General features: G+C 46.3%; 1 protein-coding gene and 1 non-coding gene across 12 annotated transcripts in view; both read right to left on the bottom strand.

The window, feature by feature from the left end:
* The window catches only part of EPC1 (enhancer of polycomb homolog 1), a 58,810-nt gene that overhangs the window by 22,769 nt on the left and 13,511 nt on the right, over positions 1-22,530 (bottom strand). For 7 of the 11 annotated variants that reach the window (XR_005855976.2, XR_005855977.2, XM_418573.8 and 4 more), the window contains exon 1: positions 20,308-20,696. The exons of the other annotated variants lie outside the window; for them this stretch is intronic. Coding sequence is in view for 5 of the 7 variants with exons in the window: in XM_418573.8 (XP_418573.3) it covers positions 20,308-20,460 (153 nt within the window). In the remaining 2 variants the exon portion in view is untranslated. Of the gene's footprint in view, positions 1-20,307; positions 20,697-22,530 lie in introns of those variants that run through there. 11 annotated transcript variants of the gene reach the window in all.
* Positions 15,055-15,131, bottom strand: MIR1768 (microRNA 1768). Its single transcript, NR_035269.2, has one exon. It is a non-coding gene; the product is annotated as a microRNA 1768 (primary transcript).

Below are 22,530 nucleotides of genomic sequence, written 5' to 3'. Positions count from 1 at the left end.
CCACCTCCATCCTGTTAATACACATCATCAAGTGTGAATAGGAACTCTAGAAGCTCATTTTTCAACACAAAAGCGTGTTAAATACTACAGCCAACCAGCCTATGACAGCTTCCAGTTTCTATTCTGTACTCATTCTCCACTGTGGCTGCACAGCTGATTCCTCCCACTCAAATGCAACACTTCATTCATCTGAAACTGGAGCCTTCTGCTTAAAAGTGCAGCGGTTACCTCAGTTTGCCAGAATGGTTCAGAATCAAACAGGCCAGCTGCCCTTGATGTTACATTGGTTTACTATAACAGATACTGCAGACCAAATCTTCCCCCAACCTGGCAACAAGCACTTCAAGACAGAGCTAGTCTTAAGAAACCCAATGAATACTCAACGGAGCCCTTGATCACCCACGTCCAAGTACAGTTTTCCAACCAGTTACCCTTTCCCAATACCACCAGTTTCTAGGGCACTGATTCTGTTGGATGCACAGCGGAATGAAAGACCAAGTCAAGTGCAGCTATCTAGCTGGTCTCAGCCTGCCACAGAAAGAAGCTGGACTGGATAAACCCAGTTTCATACTGAAAAACTCCTGTTCACAAAGAGACTAGCTTTCCCAGGTGATCACTGGGCCAAACACTTTCTGTTACCCATACTCCCCCCATGACATGCAGTGAAGCTGCCGGTTTGGAATCCCCCAGCTCCCACCTTTCTAACAGTCCTGAAAGCAGTGCCACTGCAGGGCCCTCCCCTGTCCTCTGGGGTGCCACCTGTCCTTCAGAAGTTCTCAGAGAGCTGTGAAATTGTTTCTGACTGTTTCTTTGAAGCCCTGATGTGAATTTTAGGTGGCTAAGCCAAGCTCCAAGGCTAAAGCTGTCATATCAGAAGAAAACTCGGGTAACAGCTGGCTACCACGAGGTGTGGTCTTGTCCCCTCACTGTCATTCTCCATTATTGCTGCCTTGCACGAGGCTGATCCGTGACAACTTAGGGAAGGGAATGGACAGAGCAGCAGCGCTCTCCTGTTGTTCCCCCCAAAGCAATTAGCGCTCCAACAACAGGCTCTGGGAGCTGAACAGGAGGAAGAGAGAGACAATCCCCTCTGGCAGCAGCCAAAGTTGCTTAGCTTCATCATTACATCAAAATTCAGCCTCTTAGGAAAAAAAAAGAGTTCTGAGGGCAATAAAACCTAAAACTCATGAAAAGCAATGCTGGGTAAGCATTTTAAACAGCTCAGCATCAAGCATTATCAAGTCTTCCTCTTAGTGCAAAAACAACATTCCCTTCTTAAACCACATTCACAGCTGACTGCTCACCACCTTGTTCCTTTTTCTGAGGCAAGCCTTTCACTTTCACATTCATGTATTATTTGTTCCAACTCCCCAGTTTCCACACATGCAGGTTCTTGTGCCAACTGATCCTTCTTATCAAAGCGACACCAGAACAGACCTCAGCTGTCTGTCCTGTTAGTACAACCCAGACCAAACTACCACACAACACTCAAGCCAGCAGCTCATTCCCTCCGTTTGCTTCCCTTGAACCTTTCATATATCTCCTCTGTTTATCAAGTAGTTATTGAAATGTACTTTTTTATTTTCTACTACTGTTTCTTCATACAAAATTGTAACCACAAAGGTGCCTTATCCTCACTGAAATGCCTTCCATCTTCACATTAGCTATGCTCAGCCCACTAGGCTCACACCTAGGAAAGCTTCCCTCACAGTTGCTTCCTCCACCTGACACGAAGGAAATACAGCCTTGTGAGTTGTGCTGTGATGCCAATCTGATCCGCTGCTTTCAGAGCAGTGGCACCTTTCCTCCAACCTCATTCCTTCTACTTTGTGCCGACACCGATGCTCATCCAATCCATGTATGTGACTACTCACTTTTCAAGCAAAGCTAAAAGTCTCCCCCCAAGCCCACTGCCCATCAGGTAAGCTCACTGCTAAGGCCCACCATGAGGTCTGACAGCTCCAGGGCAGAAGGGCTGCAGCAGGAGCGCTCACCCAGAGGAGCGGTGAGGAAACAGCTTTGCTTCATGCAGTCCCCAGACATGATGAATGCGGCACTGCACCCTCCAGATTCCTGTCCAAAAAGGTATCTGGGCAGTCAGAATTCCAACACTCACCACTGCACTTCAGACTACTCTGCTAGTTGTTTAAACAGAAGCTCAATAACTGTTTCTTCCTTTTTTCTCTCCTTTGGTTTTCTTCTAATTTGAGTCTGCAAGGAAAGCCCACTGAAACAGAAACCGTCCCACCGATCACTGAGAACGCAGCACACAACACACCTTGGAGGCTACAAAGTACAATAACCAGAAGGCATTTAAACCAAATAAAATATATAAGTGACACCACCCCGTCATTAACAGTTACACCAATGGAACAGAACGTGTGGTATTATCACATTACTGCAGTAGAAAAGAGCATGTCTCTGTAAAAGTGAAAGGAAAAATTCACTATTTTCTAATTTCTTCTAATACTTCATTCCAGAGCTCTGTGAAGGTAAACTTAAAGGCACGTTTGCTTGCAAAAAAATGACCAGAAGAGCCAACTCTCAAGTCCGCCTTGTATAGAAGAGCAGGTCAACAAGGAAAGAAGTTCCCAAACTCTGGAAGCCTACACGAGGATCGTTCCCTTTGCTGGGGGAAGTGACTGGGGCAGAGGAGTGAACCACACACAGCCACTGGAAGAAGTTTTATAAAGGTTATCATTATGAAAAGGACACATGAGCACACAAGGAAAAAAGCCAACAACAACAACAAAAAAAAATCACAGCTCATTTGAAACTACAACATTATAATGAAGACGGAAGCAGAAACATCAAAAGCGGTAGAGCTTATCATGCCACCTCACAGTTGGTGAAGTGATGTAAAAGCAATCTGATTCCAGCCTCTTGGCTGCTAAAATCACCAGACAGCACTGCTCCTGCACCTTGGTTACCTCAAGTCACTATCAGCAAGGTGCACGTGTGCAAGGATAACGGAGCACAACGTGGCGAACAGCTACAGAATGCAACCAAGACCACTCTGGTCTACCCTGTAACACAGGTCAGGGACTACCGAGGCACTGGTGTGCCCACTGCATGCACTGTGCCCCAGCCTCACCCCTCAGTGATCTACAGGGCGCGCACACTGCCTCCTCAGCACAAGAGGAGCTCAGTGACCTGCACAGTCATGGAACGTGGCCTTGGAACAGACAGCCTACTCTAAAGGATATTTGTCCATAAATTCTAGCCAGTAATTTATTCACAAAGGCAACAGAACGGAGTACACCAACCTAACTGCCCCACTCAACCTCCTCTTGCTAACAGCTCTTTAGTTGCTCTGCAACCTACTACACAATCATTAGTTTACATGAAAGACTGGGAGGAGCATAGAGTGACCTTGGAGAATTACACGCATAAAAATTAAGCTAATCAGTTCTGCCATATGCCTGCCTTTAATTCTCCTATCTCTACTTGGCCCTCCCCAGAGCCAGCCCAGGCACAGCAATGCATTTCTGTGGCACTCCAGGAGGCAACTCTCTGCCACTGCAATAGGAAAGGCCCACACAGGGACTGACAAGTGCCCGCAAAGCTGCAAGCAAAGGCACAGAATACACAAGCCAACGTATAACATCCACCTTGGATCAATGCAAACTGTCCAGAGATGCCCCAGGTCTCCTTTCAATGTTTCTAATATTTAAAACAGCAAGTAGCTTCAGCAGCTTCCAGGACTGGAAGCAAACCCGCTCAGTTCTTCATAAGCCACAAGCTTATTACAAAAGCAAGACCGTGCACATTCCTTTTTACTACCTCCCATGCATATTCAGTTACACATAACATGCAAAACAGCAATGAAGTTCTGACAAGTTCGTTTCCAAACAACTGCTGTTGAAGACCTCCAAAGTCACCCCTGTCATCCTGAGTTGCACCAATCTCTGAGTCACAGAGATCCTGAATACCAGCTCAAAGATCTGACCTTTGATAATGGCAATGCAATAGTTATGCAGGCAAGCGCATAAGCAGCTTCCACTCTCCTGACTCCAGGTATATGAATATCATGTAACATGTAAATATTTCCACAACATTTGACCACAATAAGAACACATGACCGAAATGGGTCAACAAGTACTGTGGGCCAACCAAGCAGCACAGTGATGTTCCATGCTCTCCCTTGCGATGCGTCCTAAAGTACACTGTAGATTTAGAAAAGCAAAGTCTGGTCTGAAAAGTAAAGCCTGGGCAACAAGCAGTTGTTAAGCCATCTTTCTGTTAGGGGTACTTGTGCGTACAGACGTCAGGTAAACATCTCCTAATGACTGAAGCTGCACGATCTCTCAATGCCCTGAATCATTCCGTGCAGAAAAGAAATTTGTGCTCATTACTATGGCAGAGCCTACAAATGTCCCTTTATATTCCAAACATGGGGAAAAACTATGCAGATCACTCCTCTTAATCAACGGATGTCAGTCTCATGAGTAGGCAATTAAGGAAGATTCCACTAATTACTAGAATAATTAGATAGCTGCTACAAATCCCAATTTAAAACACCTGCTCAGTGAAATATAATCTAATTGTACTTCAAAAAAAACCACACATTTGTAATTAACAAACGATCAAGAAACCTTGGTAGTTCTTAGTATTTCAATCTGGAACACCGGTTAAAAATGAGGTCACCCACACAGTCTTGAGCATCTTCACGTACTGCTTTCCCAGTGCTCACATCGGGCACTTCCAGGAGCACACACAGAGCGCCCTTTTCTTGGGAAAAGAAGAAAACCATCTTTCTTCTGTGCTTCTGTACAGGAATTACTTACATGTTCTGTTGGCTGTTTGTTCCGCGATTGGTGGTAGGGGAGCAGAAAACACACAGGGCAACGCTTCAAGAGTGATCTACTTTCACCAAATAAAGATTAGCTTCCTATTCCAAATCACCGTGGAACAAGATGAGCAGAGACAAACAACAAGAGTGGCTCAGAGCAAGCTATGAGCGTGCCTCTGTTCGGCAGAAACACATAAACCAGCTCAGTCTATCCCCTGCGACTTCACCACACGGCCACGTCTCATAGGACCCCGGATACAGCCGCACACCTCAAGTGCCCTTCCTAACCCCAGCCTGCTGGTTGTCCCAACTGCATCATTGTCATTTCTGAGTCTGTAATGCACCAAAGCCATTTCAGTCATCCATACTGAACAGAATACTAAATGAAGGATTAGAAAGGGTATAAAGAAGCTCTGAACCCATATTACTGAACTAACCAGACTGTACCAGAAAACAAACTTATCGTCCTGTTCACCCAAGTACAGCTTCTACAATACAGCTTACACAGGATGGAGAAAAGCTCTTAAAAATGGAGCCACCTGTTGTCAGAACTTCCAGCCAGCTTAAGTCAATCTTTATGTCAAGAGTACGCAAGGGGAACTTCAAGATCTTGTCATTAGCTGACTCACAAGAAAATCGTATCCTGTTTCCTAACAAAAAACCTGGATGCAACAATCTTGTCCTGTGCTTGAACATGACTGTGTCAGCAGTCCTACCAACCACTCCAATACTTCTGAATGGCAAAAAACCAACACTTAAACTAACACAAACGCTGGAAAACAAGGCCCTTACTTTAGCAGTAACAGCAGTGAGCACTGTTTAAGAATAAGTCATGTGAATAACAAGGTAATAAATAACACAGGAAACCAGTCTCTATTGTGCTTCACTACTGTGCTGCACAGAACTAACACTCACATGAACACAGGGCTGTGTTCCAACAGGGACAGGGTGTCAGAACTACTCACACAGTGTGCCATGGCAGAATACCCTACACAGCACCAGAAGTTCAGGACAGATTATAAATCTACTTTTAGATAGCTAATGAGGCTCAAAAAGCTTGGATCAACTTTCATACTATCTTTCTCTCACAGTTTCCTACTTCATCTATGAGGGAAAATACCAACTTCTTCCACAGGAACTGCTGCTCAGACTTCAACTGTTCCTCATTAAATCAACACTTTCTCCTCTGCGGAGAAGGCATATCTTCAGGCTCATTCACTAATCAACCTGATGGTGGTACAGAAACAAGGCAGGTACGGCACTGGAAAACACCAGGCAGCAAAATCTGTAACATGTAGTTCGAGGAGCACCTACTTCTCTCCAGTATCTCTCTACTGAAGGCTTAAAACTATTCCCTTCCACAACCTTAAGTACACAAACCAAGGAATTAACAGCTTCCTAGAGACACATCTGCTCCAAGCCTTAGCTTTCCTCAGAGTAAGAACAGGATTTGGTTTCTTTTGTTAAAAAAAGAAAAGCCCAAGAAAAAGACCCAGGACCACTACTTTTCCTTCAGCGTTTCCAACAGTAAGACTGTAGAACTTAACATTACCAGGAACTTGAAGGTCAGCTCCCTAAGACACCAACTTGTGCAAGACCAGGTAGTGCCAAGGACTTTAAATAACAAGTGCCCAATCTCTGGTTGGCTGAGCTAGTCTAAATTAGAGGCACTACCAGTAACCAAGCTCTTTAAAGAATGCAGCAAGAGCTCAGGTAACTCCATGCAAGACAGAGCGCACATTTTATCAAAGGAGCGTTCTGCCTAATGCAGTGTCTCAAGAAGGAACCCATGGGTATCCCTACCAAAGACTGTAAGAAGTACCACAAGAACAGGAGCTGTGCCTTCACAGCCACACACCCCCTGAGCCATGGCTTAGCAGACAGTGGGAAGTCTGTTTCAGTCTTCAGTACTGAAGTATTCCTTCTGTGAGCTTCCAGAGCAGTGTGTTACACAACTCTAGAGTCAAAGAGGTGTGACAGACACTAAGAAGGTTTCTGGGTATCTCATTTTTGGTTAGGAGAAAAAGTGTTTACCCACCCACGGATCTGTATCACAGAACTACAACATCCGTATTTTCCTTAAAGACTACCTCATGTTTACTATATTGGCAAGTTTACCTACACCTCTTCTGTAAAGTACAGTTTCATTACCTCAAGAAGTCATTCACATTTAAGCAGTAATAAAATTTGATTAATACCGAACTTGAATTCAGTAAAACATTCAGTGTATGAGGAGACAGCAAAGCATTAAACCATCACCAAGAAAGCAGAGCACTAACATCCAAGTGAACGTGCGTTCAGTGGTAAGGCTCAGCACCAGTCAGATAGCCCAGCGCTAAAGCCTGCTTTCACAGCCTTCAAAACCCAGCACTTGCTAAGAACAGTCACAGACACATTTTGACTTTAAAAAGCTCGTATACTGTAATTAAGACAATAAAACAAGCAGAAGAACCTTCCAGAGCATCCCCTTGGAATCTCAAGCTCATTATATTTTATTTCCAAAATCTGCTAACAAACACGTAGCGCTCCCTTTCAGTCCTACAGGGAAAAAAGCAAGCCCACAGAACAAGCACAGGGTGAATCACACTCAGGACTGAAACTCAGCCACTTACACACAAGCACACTTTCATTGTTTCCACAGTATCCACTGTTTAAGTACTTTCTTCCTCAGTTTAAGACCTCACACAGCAGTGGAAGGAAACCACCTCTCAGCACTGAGCAGAGCCACGGGCTGCAGCAGCACGCAGGCTGCCCAGGGCACACCCAGCCATAGCCCTGCCATCACTGCTACGGCCCCAGCGATATCCATGTGCCCATCTCACATTCCCCCAAACCACTACTTGTTCTTCTTAAGAAGAGAGAAGAATGCATGCTATAGTTTCTAACTCTTTAAATAAGAGAAAGATTTTCCCCATCCTGGGGCAACAAAAGTATTGAGATAGTTGCTAAGATATGTCAAAACTCAAATAAGTCTTCTATAAAACAAAAAGACCAGAAGAGAGGTGTTGAGTTCAAAGCATGGGGTGTGTATTAAGGAAAAACCCACCTAGCTACCGGTATACAACTGGGGCAACCAGCTACATTTTGTCAAAGCATGCTAATGAAAATGCAATTAATACCCATTGATACTTTTCTATTGCATTTCGTATTAGCTTCTGTGTTCACAACACTCAACAGATCGTCATTTCAGGTCTGATGCCACAGAAAAAGAAGAGTGCTTCTTCAGTAGCGACAATGACAGGTGCAACAGTGAATAACTTAAAATAGACTTCCCGAAGATCAGAGCTGTGATGCGCTTATCTGTGCGCTTCCTGCTGCACATATCAGTCTTCACTCCGCCAGTCTACAGATTTAGACACTTTCTTGGCTCAGAAGGAACACAGCTACCTCCGAATGCACAAAGATGCTCCCTGCAGCCTGTATGAAGCAGGAAGGATCACACGAAATAGAACTTAAATGTTTCCTGACCAGTGAAAGTGCATTTTGAAAGACAGAGCACTACACACAGTATGAGTCAGGTGCAAAGTCATTATTCTTTATAGGTCAGTTATTCTTAGTGTCTCGTAATCTCCAAGTTTATTTAGACTGCCTGTAAAAAACAAGACAGAGTGGCATTCCAAATTCATGACCTTTTATGTGCAAATACAATCAAACTTAAAACCAAGTCTGATATAAACACTGAGCAACTGAGACAGGTGGGAAGCCAAAGTCACACAGAGATGGGGAGGGATGCAGGAAGAACAGAGGTTGGATAGGAAAGGTTGCTGCAAGGCCAAGCACTTCCCAAAGCTCATAAGCTCACTGTGCTGTAACCATCACGGTTATGTGCTGTGTACACACTGAGAGTTAAGTGTGCGATTGAGACAAAGCATGATTCCTGGATGTGATGTACAAGGAGATGTCAGTAAGTTTGGACTATGCTGCCTGTTTGACACTAGGTTTCACCTGCCCTTTTGAAAGGGAAGTGCCATTTTAATGCCTTTCACTTTTCCAGCATTCAGGTCTCCTGTGACCTTCACTTGCTAAAGACATAAAAAAAAAAGAAAAAAATAAATGCTATGCTTTTCTGGTATTCTTCAAACCTCCACTCCTACCTATTGCACAGGCCTGTACCCATAGCACAGACTGAATATATCCCATCTCTGGAAGAACGGATACATGTTATTCGCTCCACCTCTCCAAGGGAGAACAGTCATAACCCACCCAAAACATAATTATAACACCCGTATGCGGGGCACAACACACAACACTGGGCCCATTTCTCCACCAGACGTGTGGCTGCAGACCACTACATTCTTAATAGGTAACTCCTGGAGACATGGCATAAAGTTGGACAGGTACGAATAAGCATGCTTTGCTGTATACATTTAAGTTACATATGTCTTACAGACATTTTAAAACTTTGTGCCAAAAAAGCAGTCTGCGTATCAGTGGAAAAACCTACTTCAGGGACTTAAGAAAACATTCTATCACCCAGCAACCCTCTCTGACCACCTCCCCTTACACAGGCTACCACAGGCTGCAAGTAAGATGCTGTATTCCCTATCAGTTCATCACAGCCTTTCTGCACAAGGAGTATTTTAGCCACACTGTATTAGCATCTGCTAAATAAATACAGTTGGTGTCTTGAAAACTATGAACCTGATCCTGCACGTATTTTTAGAGAGCAAAAATAGGAGCTGCCTTTGAATTACCAATTATAATGTTGATTTCATACTGTTTACCACACTACACTATCATCCTTTGCAACTCCTGCATTTTTCATCACGTTGAAAATAAAGCACCAAGTAATAACCCATCAATAGAAAAGAGAGATGACATTTCTAATGCAAGGTGGGGGAAAAACAAAACAAACCTCAGCATAACAGTGAAATGATGTTGTTAACAAGAAATTCTAACAGCAACAACTAAGTACTTGCCACTTTGCTATCACAAATAAATAAGTTAGAAAAATCAACAAGACATCACTAAAACACAGTCTGGAAGGTGTTTCCTTCTAACACTTGAGAACACTTTGTAGTAATAGCTTGAAGACACCTAGAAGGTTTTTCAACCCTTTTATGTTTGCATCCCTGGGCACTTGTGATGGCACGCTGGTTTCCGCCATCACCTACTGGAGGCTCTCCCACACACGGTATTGTGTGGCCTTTTCCTTCGGCACATTTTATTTTTTTCCATGCAGGTAAGTGAAAAAGAATCACTTACTACCTAAGCACAAGGCACCGTGCTCTTGCTTCTTCCATCCGCTCAGTACTATGATGATGTGACCCAGCAGAGTCAGTTCAGCAGCAATACGCCAGAGTAAGATGATGCTCTCTCCCTGTCTGGAAACAATACCGCTGCCAAAAGCTGGCTTAGGACCTCAGACAGCAGTGCCACCCACACAGACAGCGCTGCCTGCTAAGCTGGTGGCTTGGCTTCCTTCAAACCCTCAGCAACAACTACTGCTTAGCTGTTTTATGTCATTGAAGTAGGCAATTCATATTTATCAAGCATGAAAAACCAAAGTTTTTAACAGTATGCTTTTCAGCTACTGTGATGAGCTGAAGAGAAAGGACACCGCAGCATTACACACATTGTTAATGGCAGAAGAAGCCACAAGAACTAGACAAATGTTCATTATAAACACAGAAGTGAACTACACATACGCTCCTGACCACAGCACAAACCAGTTCTGGATAAGAGACTCGACCTCCAGGCCTAACAACTTCACCACTTCATCTTTTTTACTAACAAGAAGTGCTCTTATCTAGAGTCCCCCTGAGCACAGGTCGAAGATGAGGTGAAGCTTAGATTGCTGAAACACAGGATGGTGATGTTCGTGAGAAGACTGACCACGGAAAACATCCAAATTCTTTCCCGTTCCCCACCCACATGACCTTACAGCAGAAAAACCTACAGCTTGGCACAAACGAAGATACAGTGGTGGATACCTTGCTTCTAATTTTCCAACTGGAGAGTTAAACCATTTGGAAGTTACAACATCCAAAAATAACGAGGTGACCAAATCACACCCAGGGACATTTTCCTGCTGAAGCAAATCAACAAGCAAATTGAGAGCTCAGTCTTCACAGGCTTTAGTTTTAGTTATCAGTAGGAATATCCATGAGTGCTTTTCCAGAGGGCCTGGGCACTCCGTACGACAAAGCTGCTACCTTCCTGCTGCACTAACCACGCACTGTACCCTTGGATGTAACACCTACAAGTTATAGAGCCAGTCAGTCATTTGTGTCCACTGCTCTCAGTAACAAGAGCTCACCACGAGCACTTCGGTTTCTCTTCTCAACAGCTTCTCCAGATTTCCTAATCGTACCCAAGGGTATGTTGGTCTGTTCAGGACCAGTTATTTCTATAGCCCATACTTCAACTACCTAAAAGCTAGTTAATCCTCCCAAACAGAAGTCAGATTTAAAAACTACCATTTTTCAGCTCAACATCTTTCTGCTATGAGAACGCTAATGCCAGGGAAAACTAAAACACACATAAGAGTTAATGCTGAACTGCACAGCAACTCCCTTCAGTACAGCTTGAACAACACCAGAAAGCTCACTGGTTTCTGTTCCAACTGTTTTTAATACATAGCCATCACTAAGGACACTCGTGAGCATCTTTCAAGACAGGACTCCTCAGAGAAAGTACACATATACAGGACAGCCACACAGCACAAACAGGCAGAACAAAGTTCTGCTTATCACTTCTATCCTACAGCTCTGACTGAAGTTTTCAGCTATCGATATTGTGCTGACTTTCCACACAAACACACTTTTTCCTAATTGAAAAAGTCACGCTACCTGATAAAAAAAAGCACCAAAAACACCCGTTCCACTTCAGTTTTGGTAGCTCAAGTTCTTTCCCCTCACATCCAAACACCTGAAGTCTTGTCTGTTGCCACAAAGACTGTTCAAGTTTTAACATGATGAAATGTATCAGCTGCCTGAGATGGACTATGAATACTGAACTGCCTTGGTCCCAGCAGCTCAAGTCTCACAGTACTTTGCCCCACTCCACAACAACAGCATCCTCATCACAAACAGCTAATATTAGTCCTAACTTCCTTCTAACAAACAGAAAGGGAGAGCAAACAGGTTATCACTTTCAACCATAAACACACATAAGCAAAGAAAATAAATGAGGAAAAAAAGAGCAACTGAAGACTGCATAAACTTCTTCATAAGCACCTGCAGGATTTAATAGCACTGTAGGAGTAATCCACTTAAAGCAATCCAGTAACAGAACACCGAAGTGCCGCAGTGCTGAGCTGGCTCTTAGCTACCCCACATCTCCACTCCTCCTCAATGTAGGAACAAAAGCACTGTGTGCCCTAGCTTTAATCCCACATATTCTCTGAGCTATACCTAGGGTCATAAAATCATGAAGTGGCCTGGGTTGAAAAGGACCACAATGATCATGGAGTTTCAACCCCCCTGCTATGTGCAGGGTCACCAACTGCTAGACCAGGCTGCCCAGAGCCACATCCAGCCTGGGATGTGGTTACCACAGTGTAAATACTACATGCTAAATTACGATGTTGCAGGATTTGCTCTCTTCCAGAATTACTTAGGACTTACAAGAAGTGAGAAAAACCATACATCAACAAGATATGCAGGGCACATCTCGGTGGCATACTAATATGGGATGGAGGTGGGAGAGTGAAAATTACATCTGCAGCCTAGACAAGCTGCACTTCCCAAGAGAAAACAAGCACACAAGAGAAACCAGGAATACTATTTCATCTCCAGTGTTATGAAGAAACTTCACAAGGACAACTACAGAATTTAGCAACAGAAAAGAATGAGACGTCAGAAAGCTACATCTGAGAAAAAAAAGGATGTCAGGTACTGTGCAGACATACCAACACAGGACCATAATGACTGGAACAGAAGGAAAATACTCATCAAGTTACACCAGGTGTTTCCCTACCTACACCCGGAAGGTCACGTGGGGCAAGACACCACAGATCAGTTATTCAAGCGTTACCTGTACTCTTCGTTCCTTTCCAAAGTAGGTTCTGTACTTTTAACCCATGATCAGTATGCTTTCATTATAAACATCTCAATTTAAGTAGTATCTGAAAACAGAATCCCATGCAGAAGTCAACTTTCCATACTAACACCTTCCTCACAGCCACATGCTCTGCAGACCTGATCAGCAAACCATCTGCAGACCACAACCTTTCCAATTAGAACGTGCTCAATAGCATTAACTGCACACATAGGGCAGTCTTCACTACAAATCTCTCTCCTTAAACAAGTTTGCAAGTCCAGGCAGAACACTAGAACCCTAATTTCTATTCAGAACTAGGAAGGAATAACCTTCAAGTTGTGATACTGGTATAAAGGTGCAAACGTAAAATGAAAGACACTTAATCACTGTATTTCGACCAGCTCCATTTTACCCTATCAATCTAACCTTTCAACTGTCAACCGCTCAATTCCGTACCAAGATGCAACAACACTTTGGATAGTGGCAAGAAACCCCTTCCAACAACAACCCTCTTCAAAGTTTCCATTTCAATTCAAGAAGTGTGAATTTCTTAACTTCTGATTAAATAGAAAGGAAATCAATCTTTCAGAGTGGCACTTCAGCCATACGAGGATTGCTTCCTCTCTTACTGACAGCACCTGTGCTTGAACAGAAAGGCAGACCAGAAGGTTTCAAACATTTATTTCACCCTCAATTGACTGTCACGTATCTGTTTAAGCAGAGAGCCCCTCCCAGAACTGCTCGAGTCCTACAACATACAGCTGAGAAATACAGACACTGCCGGCAAGGACAGACAAGCATGTGTAAGGGCTCATTAAACAGGAAGAGGTTATATACAGACAACCACCGGGATCTCTATTCTGACGCATGAGTCATTTGATGCATTCCTGGACATCTGTCTTTCCTCTTAGAGAAATAAAAGCACAAATGAAGCGGAAAAAGAACAAGCAACTTATTACAGATACCTGAAGCCGTTAAGCGACAGCACAGTGCTCTGGGAGCAGATTGGCACACACACACGCTCCTAAAAACAGTGACTCGGAAAAGTAAGCCATTCACTTCCAGGCATGTGCAGACCTCACCTTGAATACTTGGCTAACTGGTAATGACAAATGCAGACACTACTAACGAGTATGACCATGTAACTGTAACGTAACAGCTGAGACAGTGACAAGATGAGTGTTTTATATATGCAAACACAGATTACCACCCTGAGGAGCGTGCCACACCACGCTGTTTTACTACCTGGGATCAAGCATTAGGCAGGTTCCTGTGGGCTATTTAAGTTCTACTGAAATTAAACAAGATTTTGGCTACTAAAATCAAAAGAAATACAAAGACACTGTGATCCTCAAACATTTGAATTACTGAATTATCATCCCCTTTTACTATTAATAACGAATATTCCACTGCATACAATTAATACCTGTTCGTTTGCTGAAGTCTATTACATGACATAACACATCAAAAAAAGACCAACTGTGAAGGTAACATTACGAATCTCCTCCTCAATAGAGAACGTGAGAATTGCCAGGAGGTAAAACCACCCCATACAAACCTGGCCTTACAAAGCCCTGAAGCACATTCCGAAATAGGCACCCCTTCTCCAGCACCCCATTAGTTCTCTTCCTTCTTGTGCTATTAACAGTACAGCCCACAGACTTAACTCTGTTAGTTTTTCAATCTTAATACAAAGAAGTTGAATGAGAGGTTTAATCTCTTCTGAAGACTAACCATCCCAAGTAAAAACTCTCTGAATCTGACTAGCCTATTTTAAGCCTGAACATGAACCACAGGCTCAAAGTAGGTTACTGTGCTATACTAAAAGCACTGCTGTCACAGGGGCCCTCTACGCACAATTACTAGGAAACCAAGAAAAGGTTAAAAATAACTTCAGTATGACTATGTCAAACTAATCCCTCGAGACTGCTCTAAACTTAACTCTTCTGGAAGAGTTTTAGAAGGAGTTTCCTTAATATACAGTATTTTTTAATGGAAGACGAACAGATGTGAAACAGAACAGCTCCCTGTTGGAACACAAGTGTGTCCCAGTTTGAAATCCTTCTAAAAGGACTTGGCTAATTCACATCCTCTACAGTATGAATGACATTCCCCTGTATTTCAGAACAGAATTCGGAGCTTCTGATTTCTAAAAGACACTCGTGATCAGAGACAGCATACAGAATGGTATTCGAGAACCTGAAGTATGTGTTTCCAACACAGCACTACAGCACAGCACCTTCACCACTCTCTGTTTACTGTGACAACCACCGCCGCATTATCAACTCATCAGCACGACAATCCTCTGCTCGCAACTCCCAAGGCAGCAGAGGATTGTCATGCTGATGAGCTGATACCAACAGGCCACATATGACAATTTCTAGACCAACTGTTAGTTAAATCCCCCGGCTGTTTTCTCTACTTGTTCCTAGCTGAATACATGGTGTTTTGGAACATAAAAGAAAAGAGACTTGAAACTAATGATTCAGTTACAGTACCTGTCACGATCTTGCATTCATTCCACTCTGACCGCCCCCACAATATCCAAGAGCACTTGTATTGGTGAACCATACATCAGCAAGGTATGATTATTTTACTTTAAGAGTACTGAAGTGCCATGGATACGGATATTTCATTAGAAGAAAACACAAACTTCCAAGAAGGCAGATAGAGGATGCAGCTTCTTAAGCGTTAAGTACATCCTAACCAGAAAAGATAATAGGCTCTCCAGTGAAACTCAAGTACGTAAACTAAAAAACTTCCCCTACACTGACTCACCATGCCCCAGCTATACACTTGATTCACTCATGTTTGAATACAGCGAGGCTGAGATGGTGACTTATGGGCCACATCTGCTACGTTCTATACCGGCTTCTTCCCTTGAGAAGGTGGAAAACAGCTGTACCAGCAGCAAGACAGTCACAGGATCGCTGACGTTAAAGAAGACCTCTAAGATGAGCTAGTCTGTCGATGCATCACACCATGCCCACTAAACCATGTCCCTCAGTGCCACACCTCCACGTTTCTTGACGTGCTACAGCCTGGATACACCAGCTTCCCAAAGCTTTCAGCATGGATTTGCAAGAAGGATGCATTTTTCTGCATGCACTGCCTGGAGAACGGCTACAGTAGCTGTGATCAAGGAAGTTTTATGGAGAGGACTCAATATCTGAGCCTGACCCAACTGGGTAAAGGTGAAATTAACTCTGTGCTCTGCTAAATAACACGTCTTCCGCAAGAGAATAAATTCCAAACATCCCAAAGCATTTGAATGAACATTAGCTCACCTCCACCAGCTTGTAGGTAACATTTTGAAAATACTGCATGGTCATGGTTGTATCAGGAAATAATCATTAGGGATGCCTAATAACAACATTTTATTAAGTAAGCTTCCCTTCAACATCTCCCACGCTGGGGCAGGGAAGAGAACCGCAACTGCAGGTTTAAAAACATCCAAAACAAGTTTTCAGCTATGTCAACTGTTTATTCTAACACCAGATAAAACAGTACGATAGAATGTGCCACTGACAACGGCACGCACAGACTTAATTCCACTTTCTGTGCATTCGTTGCATTACAACAGACCTGCCAAGGAAAACAGTCAGAACCAAACAAGCAGTTCCACAGTTTATCATTTCAGACTCGGGGTGCTTAATTGTTTCAGCTATTAGCAACTCTGACCAGGAAAAGCAGCCTCACAGGATAACGAATAGTTAAGAAGAGGGCAGAGATTAACCACTGAACCATGAGCTTTGTTAGAACAGAAAGTTAAGAGTAACACAATAAAGCAACAGGGCTATCACCACGGATACCCTCCCCTCTACCTCAACACACAGAGGTGGACACTGGGACAAACTCCACCTGGTGAAGCATGTTCAACTACCTTGCACAGACTTTAGTGTACACAGGCTAAATCGAAATACCACATTAAATACCTTACTATAACCAGAGTTATATCAGCACGTACATCAGGATAACAAACACACCCAAAGAAAACAAAACACAATGATTTCCATGCCCTGATGAATATGGACTGTTATTTACTGCAGTGATGTACACTGCAACACATACGTAGTAAAGCTTGTAAAGCTATGCATGACTTCTTCATAAAACACAGCAGTGAACATGCTGAGAAGCCTCAGCCTCTTGAGAGAACTACTGAAAAGTAACTTTTCTCAAGTAACTTCAGTTATCATGGCTGTGCTTTGCCATCTCCCTTATATTCCAGCCTGAAATCTGAACTGCCAGTTCAAAAGATAAAGCAAAAACCAACCAAACAAAAAACAACACAGGCCACACAAATTAACATCTTGAGAGAAAAACCCCTCCCAAATGACCAACAGATCTGTTATTTATGTTAGTTCAGTTAGTTATGAATTGAACTTGGTACTCGAATCTGCTTTGCTACAGTATTAACAGTGCCCTGCTCTGTGACTGCTCAAATCCCTGCACTAAGGATGCACTTAGCTTAAAAACAAGATTCTGAGATAACGCAGTGGATGTTCAGTATTGCGTAAGAAGGTCCTTACATTTTGAAGGCTAACATTTAAGAGACGCACACATCTCCTGATTGTTTCTGGTCTCTTAGATTTAGCAACAGCCACGTGTTTACCAAAGGAACTTGGGAGCTAAACCAACTGTCAGAACACAGTTATCAGTCAGCAGCTCCCAGCACCACCTGCCTGTAGGCCTAACAGCACTTCACTCTCAAGGCTTTTGCCTCCAAACAAAACGGCTGACTGAACTTCTGACTTAGTAAGTAAAGTACAGCTTTTGTGCTCGGTAGCAGGGTTATCACTTTTAGCTGCTGGGTTGTCACGCCTTTGTAACAGCTGCTATACCTCCACTATCTGCTCCATATTTTAGCATGTACAAGGGTTTTTATTTTTTGCTTTCAGAAGACTCTTACAAAACATCACTGCTCATCTGAAGTTTCAAGTTCTGATAATCATAAAGTCCTATTTTCCATATTTATTCTTTGTAGGAACAGGATGGGAGAAAGCTAAGATGAAAGGGAAGCAAAATAGATTCTTTTCGGTGCATCAAAACACTCATTAGTCATTTAAATATCTTGTGACTCAACGCTTGATTATTAAACCTCTGATTGCATTTTTCCCTAGGGAAAGTTATTTTGTCAAGAGAAGAGCTCTAAACTCCAACTTTGTGTTCATTTAAAATTACATTTATGCAAAACTCAAAGCAATGTCACAAGCCTAGTTATAAAATTTATTGTAGATGCCCGCCCTCCTCTCCCCCCAGATTCTTGAGAAGGCTTTGCCATCTGTCTCTAAAGAAATGGATCATGTCCATTATTTCATTAAGCATTACAAGAAAACGGTTAACCAAGCCTTCTGTTGCTACATACTACAAACAACTTCCAACTTCCCAAAATCCTGCGTGGCACAAAATTCAGGTAGGAGAACGCAGCAGGGCATCGCACCCATGACATCCACCACAACTTCAGCAGATCGCTGTTCCCCTCCATTGCCAACACCGCTCCAAAGCCCAGGGGAAAACTCAGTGGAGTGCTATGAGAGAAGGAAGGAAATTTGGCAAGTCTGCAGAAAGAAGTAGGAAGAGTTCAACGCCAACCGTTTTATGTAAGAAGCCACTAAAAGGACTCAGGAAGACACCTGTGTTTACTGGTAGGGAATAGATTTCTCCTGGGGGTGTGTCTGTGCATGTATGTGCACGCACACGCATTTAGAACAAAGGCATGAGCAAGCTAACCACATAAAGTGTTTACTTGCACCTACAGCTCTAGAGTTTAACCCTCAAAGCTTCATTTTGCAAACAAAAGCATCGCCGTAACCACAGAAACAAAGTCCTATAATTAATGTTTAACAGTTTTCCCTCTCTTGTGACTACTCTTCCTTAGCTAGTACATATCTGTGGGTTTATAGCAGACAAATAGATATCCCATGTAATTTTCTATCCCAACAGTTTATAACTGCTAAGTAAACAGTGAAAAACAGTTGTCTGACATTTACACAAGAACACATGCACACGTGGCTACCTGCTCACCGAAACATAAACTCAGTGAGCAACTCATAAACAAATTTTAGGATTCTGGGGCAAGCAGAAATTAAGTGGGCTCTCAGGTCAGAATGCACATGCACTGGGTCAGAATAGCCTTCATTCTTTCACAAGGGAAGTATACCTCAGCACAAGACTTAGTGCCTGAACACTGCTACTTCATGGTTACAACAACAAAACAACAAGCAGACCTCCAACACAATATACAGTTCTGCGGATGTACAGTTATTCGTGATGCACACAGGGCTTTGAAATAGTCCTTAAATCTACATTAAGTGACAGGCACTGACACAGAAGGGAAAGCAAAAACCCCGGAGCAGTTACTGAATGGAGACAGCAACGCACCAAAGGCAGCACCCTCTAGGAATCATTCATCCTCCTTGGTGCCCCATAAAAACTCACAGCACCAGCTGACTCGGCACAGCAGAGTACCTGTGCAGAACCCACACACGTTGATATCATCGACAAGCGGCCCGGAGTTCGCTACATCTGGAAGCACAGAACTTCACAGCGAATGGCAGCCTGACAGCAAACCGAGCTGCAGGGGCACAGAGTTGTTACGTCCGTGCTTCTCACAGACCGAAGCCCTGCTGGTGGTGCTGCGGCTCCCGCCCGCTGCACTTCATGTGCTGATGGGGAAAACCGACTGTATGAAAAACTTAAAAACACACAGAGAACTACGGGCAGTGCCAGCAGGAACACCTGCGCGGGGCACCCAGCGGTGCAGTAACCGGGCGCTGCATCGCGCCGCGCTGCCGGGACGGACGCGGTGTAAGCTCCGAGCCCCTCAGGGACGGCCGCGCTGCGCGGGAGGCGGCAGGTCCCGCGAGCACACGAGCCACGCAACGAGAGTTCGGCCTCGCTGAGGCCGCGCGCGTCTCGCGGCACCCGCGAGCCTTCCAACAAACACACAGAGCCCTTCCCATTTCTTCCGCGCCGACACGTGCGCGGGGACAGCGCCTCGCGGCGGGGCCGGCCGCGCCCGCAGCGCTCTCTCCCGCCGCCCCCAGCGCGGCCCGGGCCGACGCGCGCTCCCGCGGCGGCCGCCACAACTTCCTGGCGCCCCCTGCGGCGGGGCCCGGCTCGGCAGCGCCACCTCGTGGAGCCGCGCGGCAGCGCCGGGCCCCGTCTCTGCGCCGCTGCCGCACCAGGCCCGTTCCAAGAAGCAGGAGACAAAATGGCGGCCGGGCGCGGGGTCACGTGACGCCCTTTGTGCCTTTCGGGGCCCCGCCGGAGGACCGCGAGCCGCCCCGGGGCGCGGGCCGGGGGGAGCGGGGCCCGTGGGAGAGCCCTGGGGGCGGGCGCGGCGGGGGGCAGCGGGGCTCCGCGCTTTCCCTCCCCAGCTCCCTCCCCCCCCCCCCCTTCCCGGCGGGCGGGGAGAGCGGGGAGAAGATGGCGGCCATTTTGTGCTTGCGCAGAGGCGAAGGTGGGGGCCCCGGGTGCGGGGGGGATGGAGGGACCCGGCCGGGGGGGGTGGGGGGGGGGGTCTCACATACCGACTCCTCTTCCTTCTCCATGCCCGTGGGCATCTGCGGCACGGCCCGGTTAATGGAGGCATATTCGGCCAAGTCGGGCAGATCCTCGCAGCGGAAGACGGGCAGCGGCTTGGACGCGTCCAGCGCCCGGGCCCGGAACGACAGTTTGCTCATGTTAGGCGGCGATGGCGGCTCCGGCTGGGGAGGGGGGGGCGACAGCAAGAGCGCTCCGAGCTGAGAGCCGGACCCCGCCGAGCGCTCTCATGGAGAGACCGCGGCTCCCCCGGCGGGGCGGGGCGCGCTCCGACACGGGGCCCGGCGGCGCCGGCTGGGCTGGGCGCTGGCTCCGCTCCTCCGCCGCTCCGGCTCCGCTCAATACGCCACGGCCAACATGGCGGACATTAAACCTCGACTGGCCGCCTCTTTCAGCCAACCCCAGCGCCACAGCCATTCCCACACTGCATCGCGCAGGGGCGCGGGCACAGCGCCGCCCGGGGGAGAGAGCGCGCGGCGCGGGCACGGGAGCGCGGGCACGGCAGCGCGGGGAGAGCTCGCAGCGGCCGGCGGCGGCGGGCACGGGGCGCTGCTGCCGGCACCGGGCGCCGCCGCCGCTCTCTCGCGACCCGGCGGGACGGGCGCTGCCGCGGGGAGGGCGACAGCCGTTCGCGAGGAGGCTCGGCCGCTGCCTCCCGAGGGGAAGCCTTCCCCTGACAGACCCGCAGCCCGCCCCGGGACGCTGGGGAGAAGGGGTAGTACCACCCGGCCGTTCCCGTCGCCGGAGAGCGGCCGGGGCAGCCCGTTCCGAGCGCCTCACTCCCTCGCTCGCTCACTTACCCCTCAGGGCCGGCGGCGGTGGGGCCGCCCGTTCACCTCAGAGCGCGGCGCCCCCACCAACGGCCGCAGCGGCGCCCGCGGGGTTCCACGGCCGTCTGAGGGGAACGGCGCCCCGAGCCCCGCGGCAGCCCTGCCCGCCCCCACGGGCCCACCGCCTCCCGCTGACCCCAGCGCACGGTCGCGCTCACGGAGGCAGAAACGCGGTCACGGCCCCGCGACGCGAGGAGCTGCGAGCGGCAGTTGGAGCGCTGAAGTGCGCACACGTGAACTGCCCTCACTCCTGCTCGCATTGAAGCGATCGCTCCGTTACCCGCACCAGCACTCTTCTAAGCGGGACGGGACGTCCCGAGCCCCCTTTCTCTCAGTAACATCTCCCGGGGCTGCCCCAGAGCAGCCTTATACGGGTCACACCGCACTTCTCCGTGCCCAGCGCTGCAGTCACCGATTCGAGGAGCGCTACGAGCGCCTATCCGCGTTACGACTCCGCGTCGTACCGCACCGTAATTGCAGCCCCGCAGTTAAATCACAACACGCTTTAGGGTAGTTTTACAAGAACGAGAACACCGTTTGAATTTACGTATTCCTCCACATTTGAAGCAAAACATCATAGTCCGCTTCTGTTTATGAGATGCAGTAGCCAAAACCCGTTCTTTCTCTACCACATATTAAAGTGGAACTTTAGGGGAAAAAAGGATGTACAACCAGAAAAAGGACTCGATTCATTTGCTAATCTTTTAAGCCTGCATGTCTGACCTCCCGGCAGGAGCGTGGAGCTGCTTCACCTGCAGTCTCCGGCCCCCGGGACGGGGAGCTCTGTCTGCACGGCGAACGGGCCATGCAGGGCAAGAGAGCCGCTGGGAAGAACGCTTTAAAATACTTCGTTTGCTCGGTTTTGCAAGGATGCTGGTATGAACCAAAGAGTATAGTTGGATTCATCTGTGCTTCAGTAATTACAGCAAAGCCAAATGCAAAAATTGCATCTTGCTTTTTATGCTAATTCTAAAGCGTAAGCGTTCCCTAGCTGGAAATAGTAATCCTCAAATAAATTGCATATAAAACTTGTACAGAGTTTTCAACAAATACTGAATAATTTAGTTTATCCAAATAGCAGACAGATGAGGCAATGAAAAAGATAAATAGCAGCACACTGTCGTGCATGGGCTTTGACCTCAAACACCCAATGAAAATGAAACACCTGGAAGCGAAGCAAAAAATCAGGCAATTATGTATGACTCTCCACTTGCACTGATGAAAGAAAAACAGTACGTAACAAAAAGCAAAGTACAGAAAACATCCTCAACTATATAGAAAGAATACTCAAGTTTCAGCTTATCCTTAATTGACCTTTGCATTTCTAACCCCGCTATGGGATGAAGAAAAGTGCAGAGCGTGCAGAACGGACAATAACAC

This window comes from Gallus gallus, chromosome 2 (genome assembly GCF_016699485.2).
Source record: "Gallus gallus isolate bGalGal1 chromosome 2, bGalGal1.mat.broiler.GRCg7b, whole genome shotgun sequence".
Lineage (NCBI taxonomy): Eukaryota > Metazoa > Chordata > Aves > Galliformes > Phasianidae > Gallus > Gallus gallus.
Note: the sequence above shows the minus strand (reverse complement) of the source record. Positions and strands in the feature narration are given on the sequence as shown.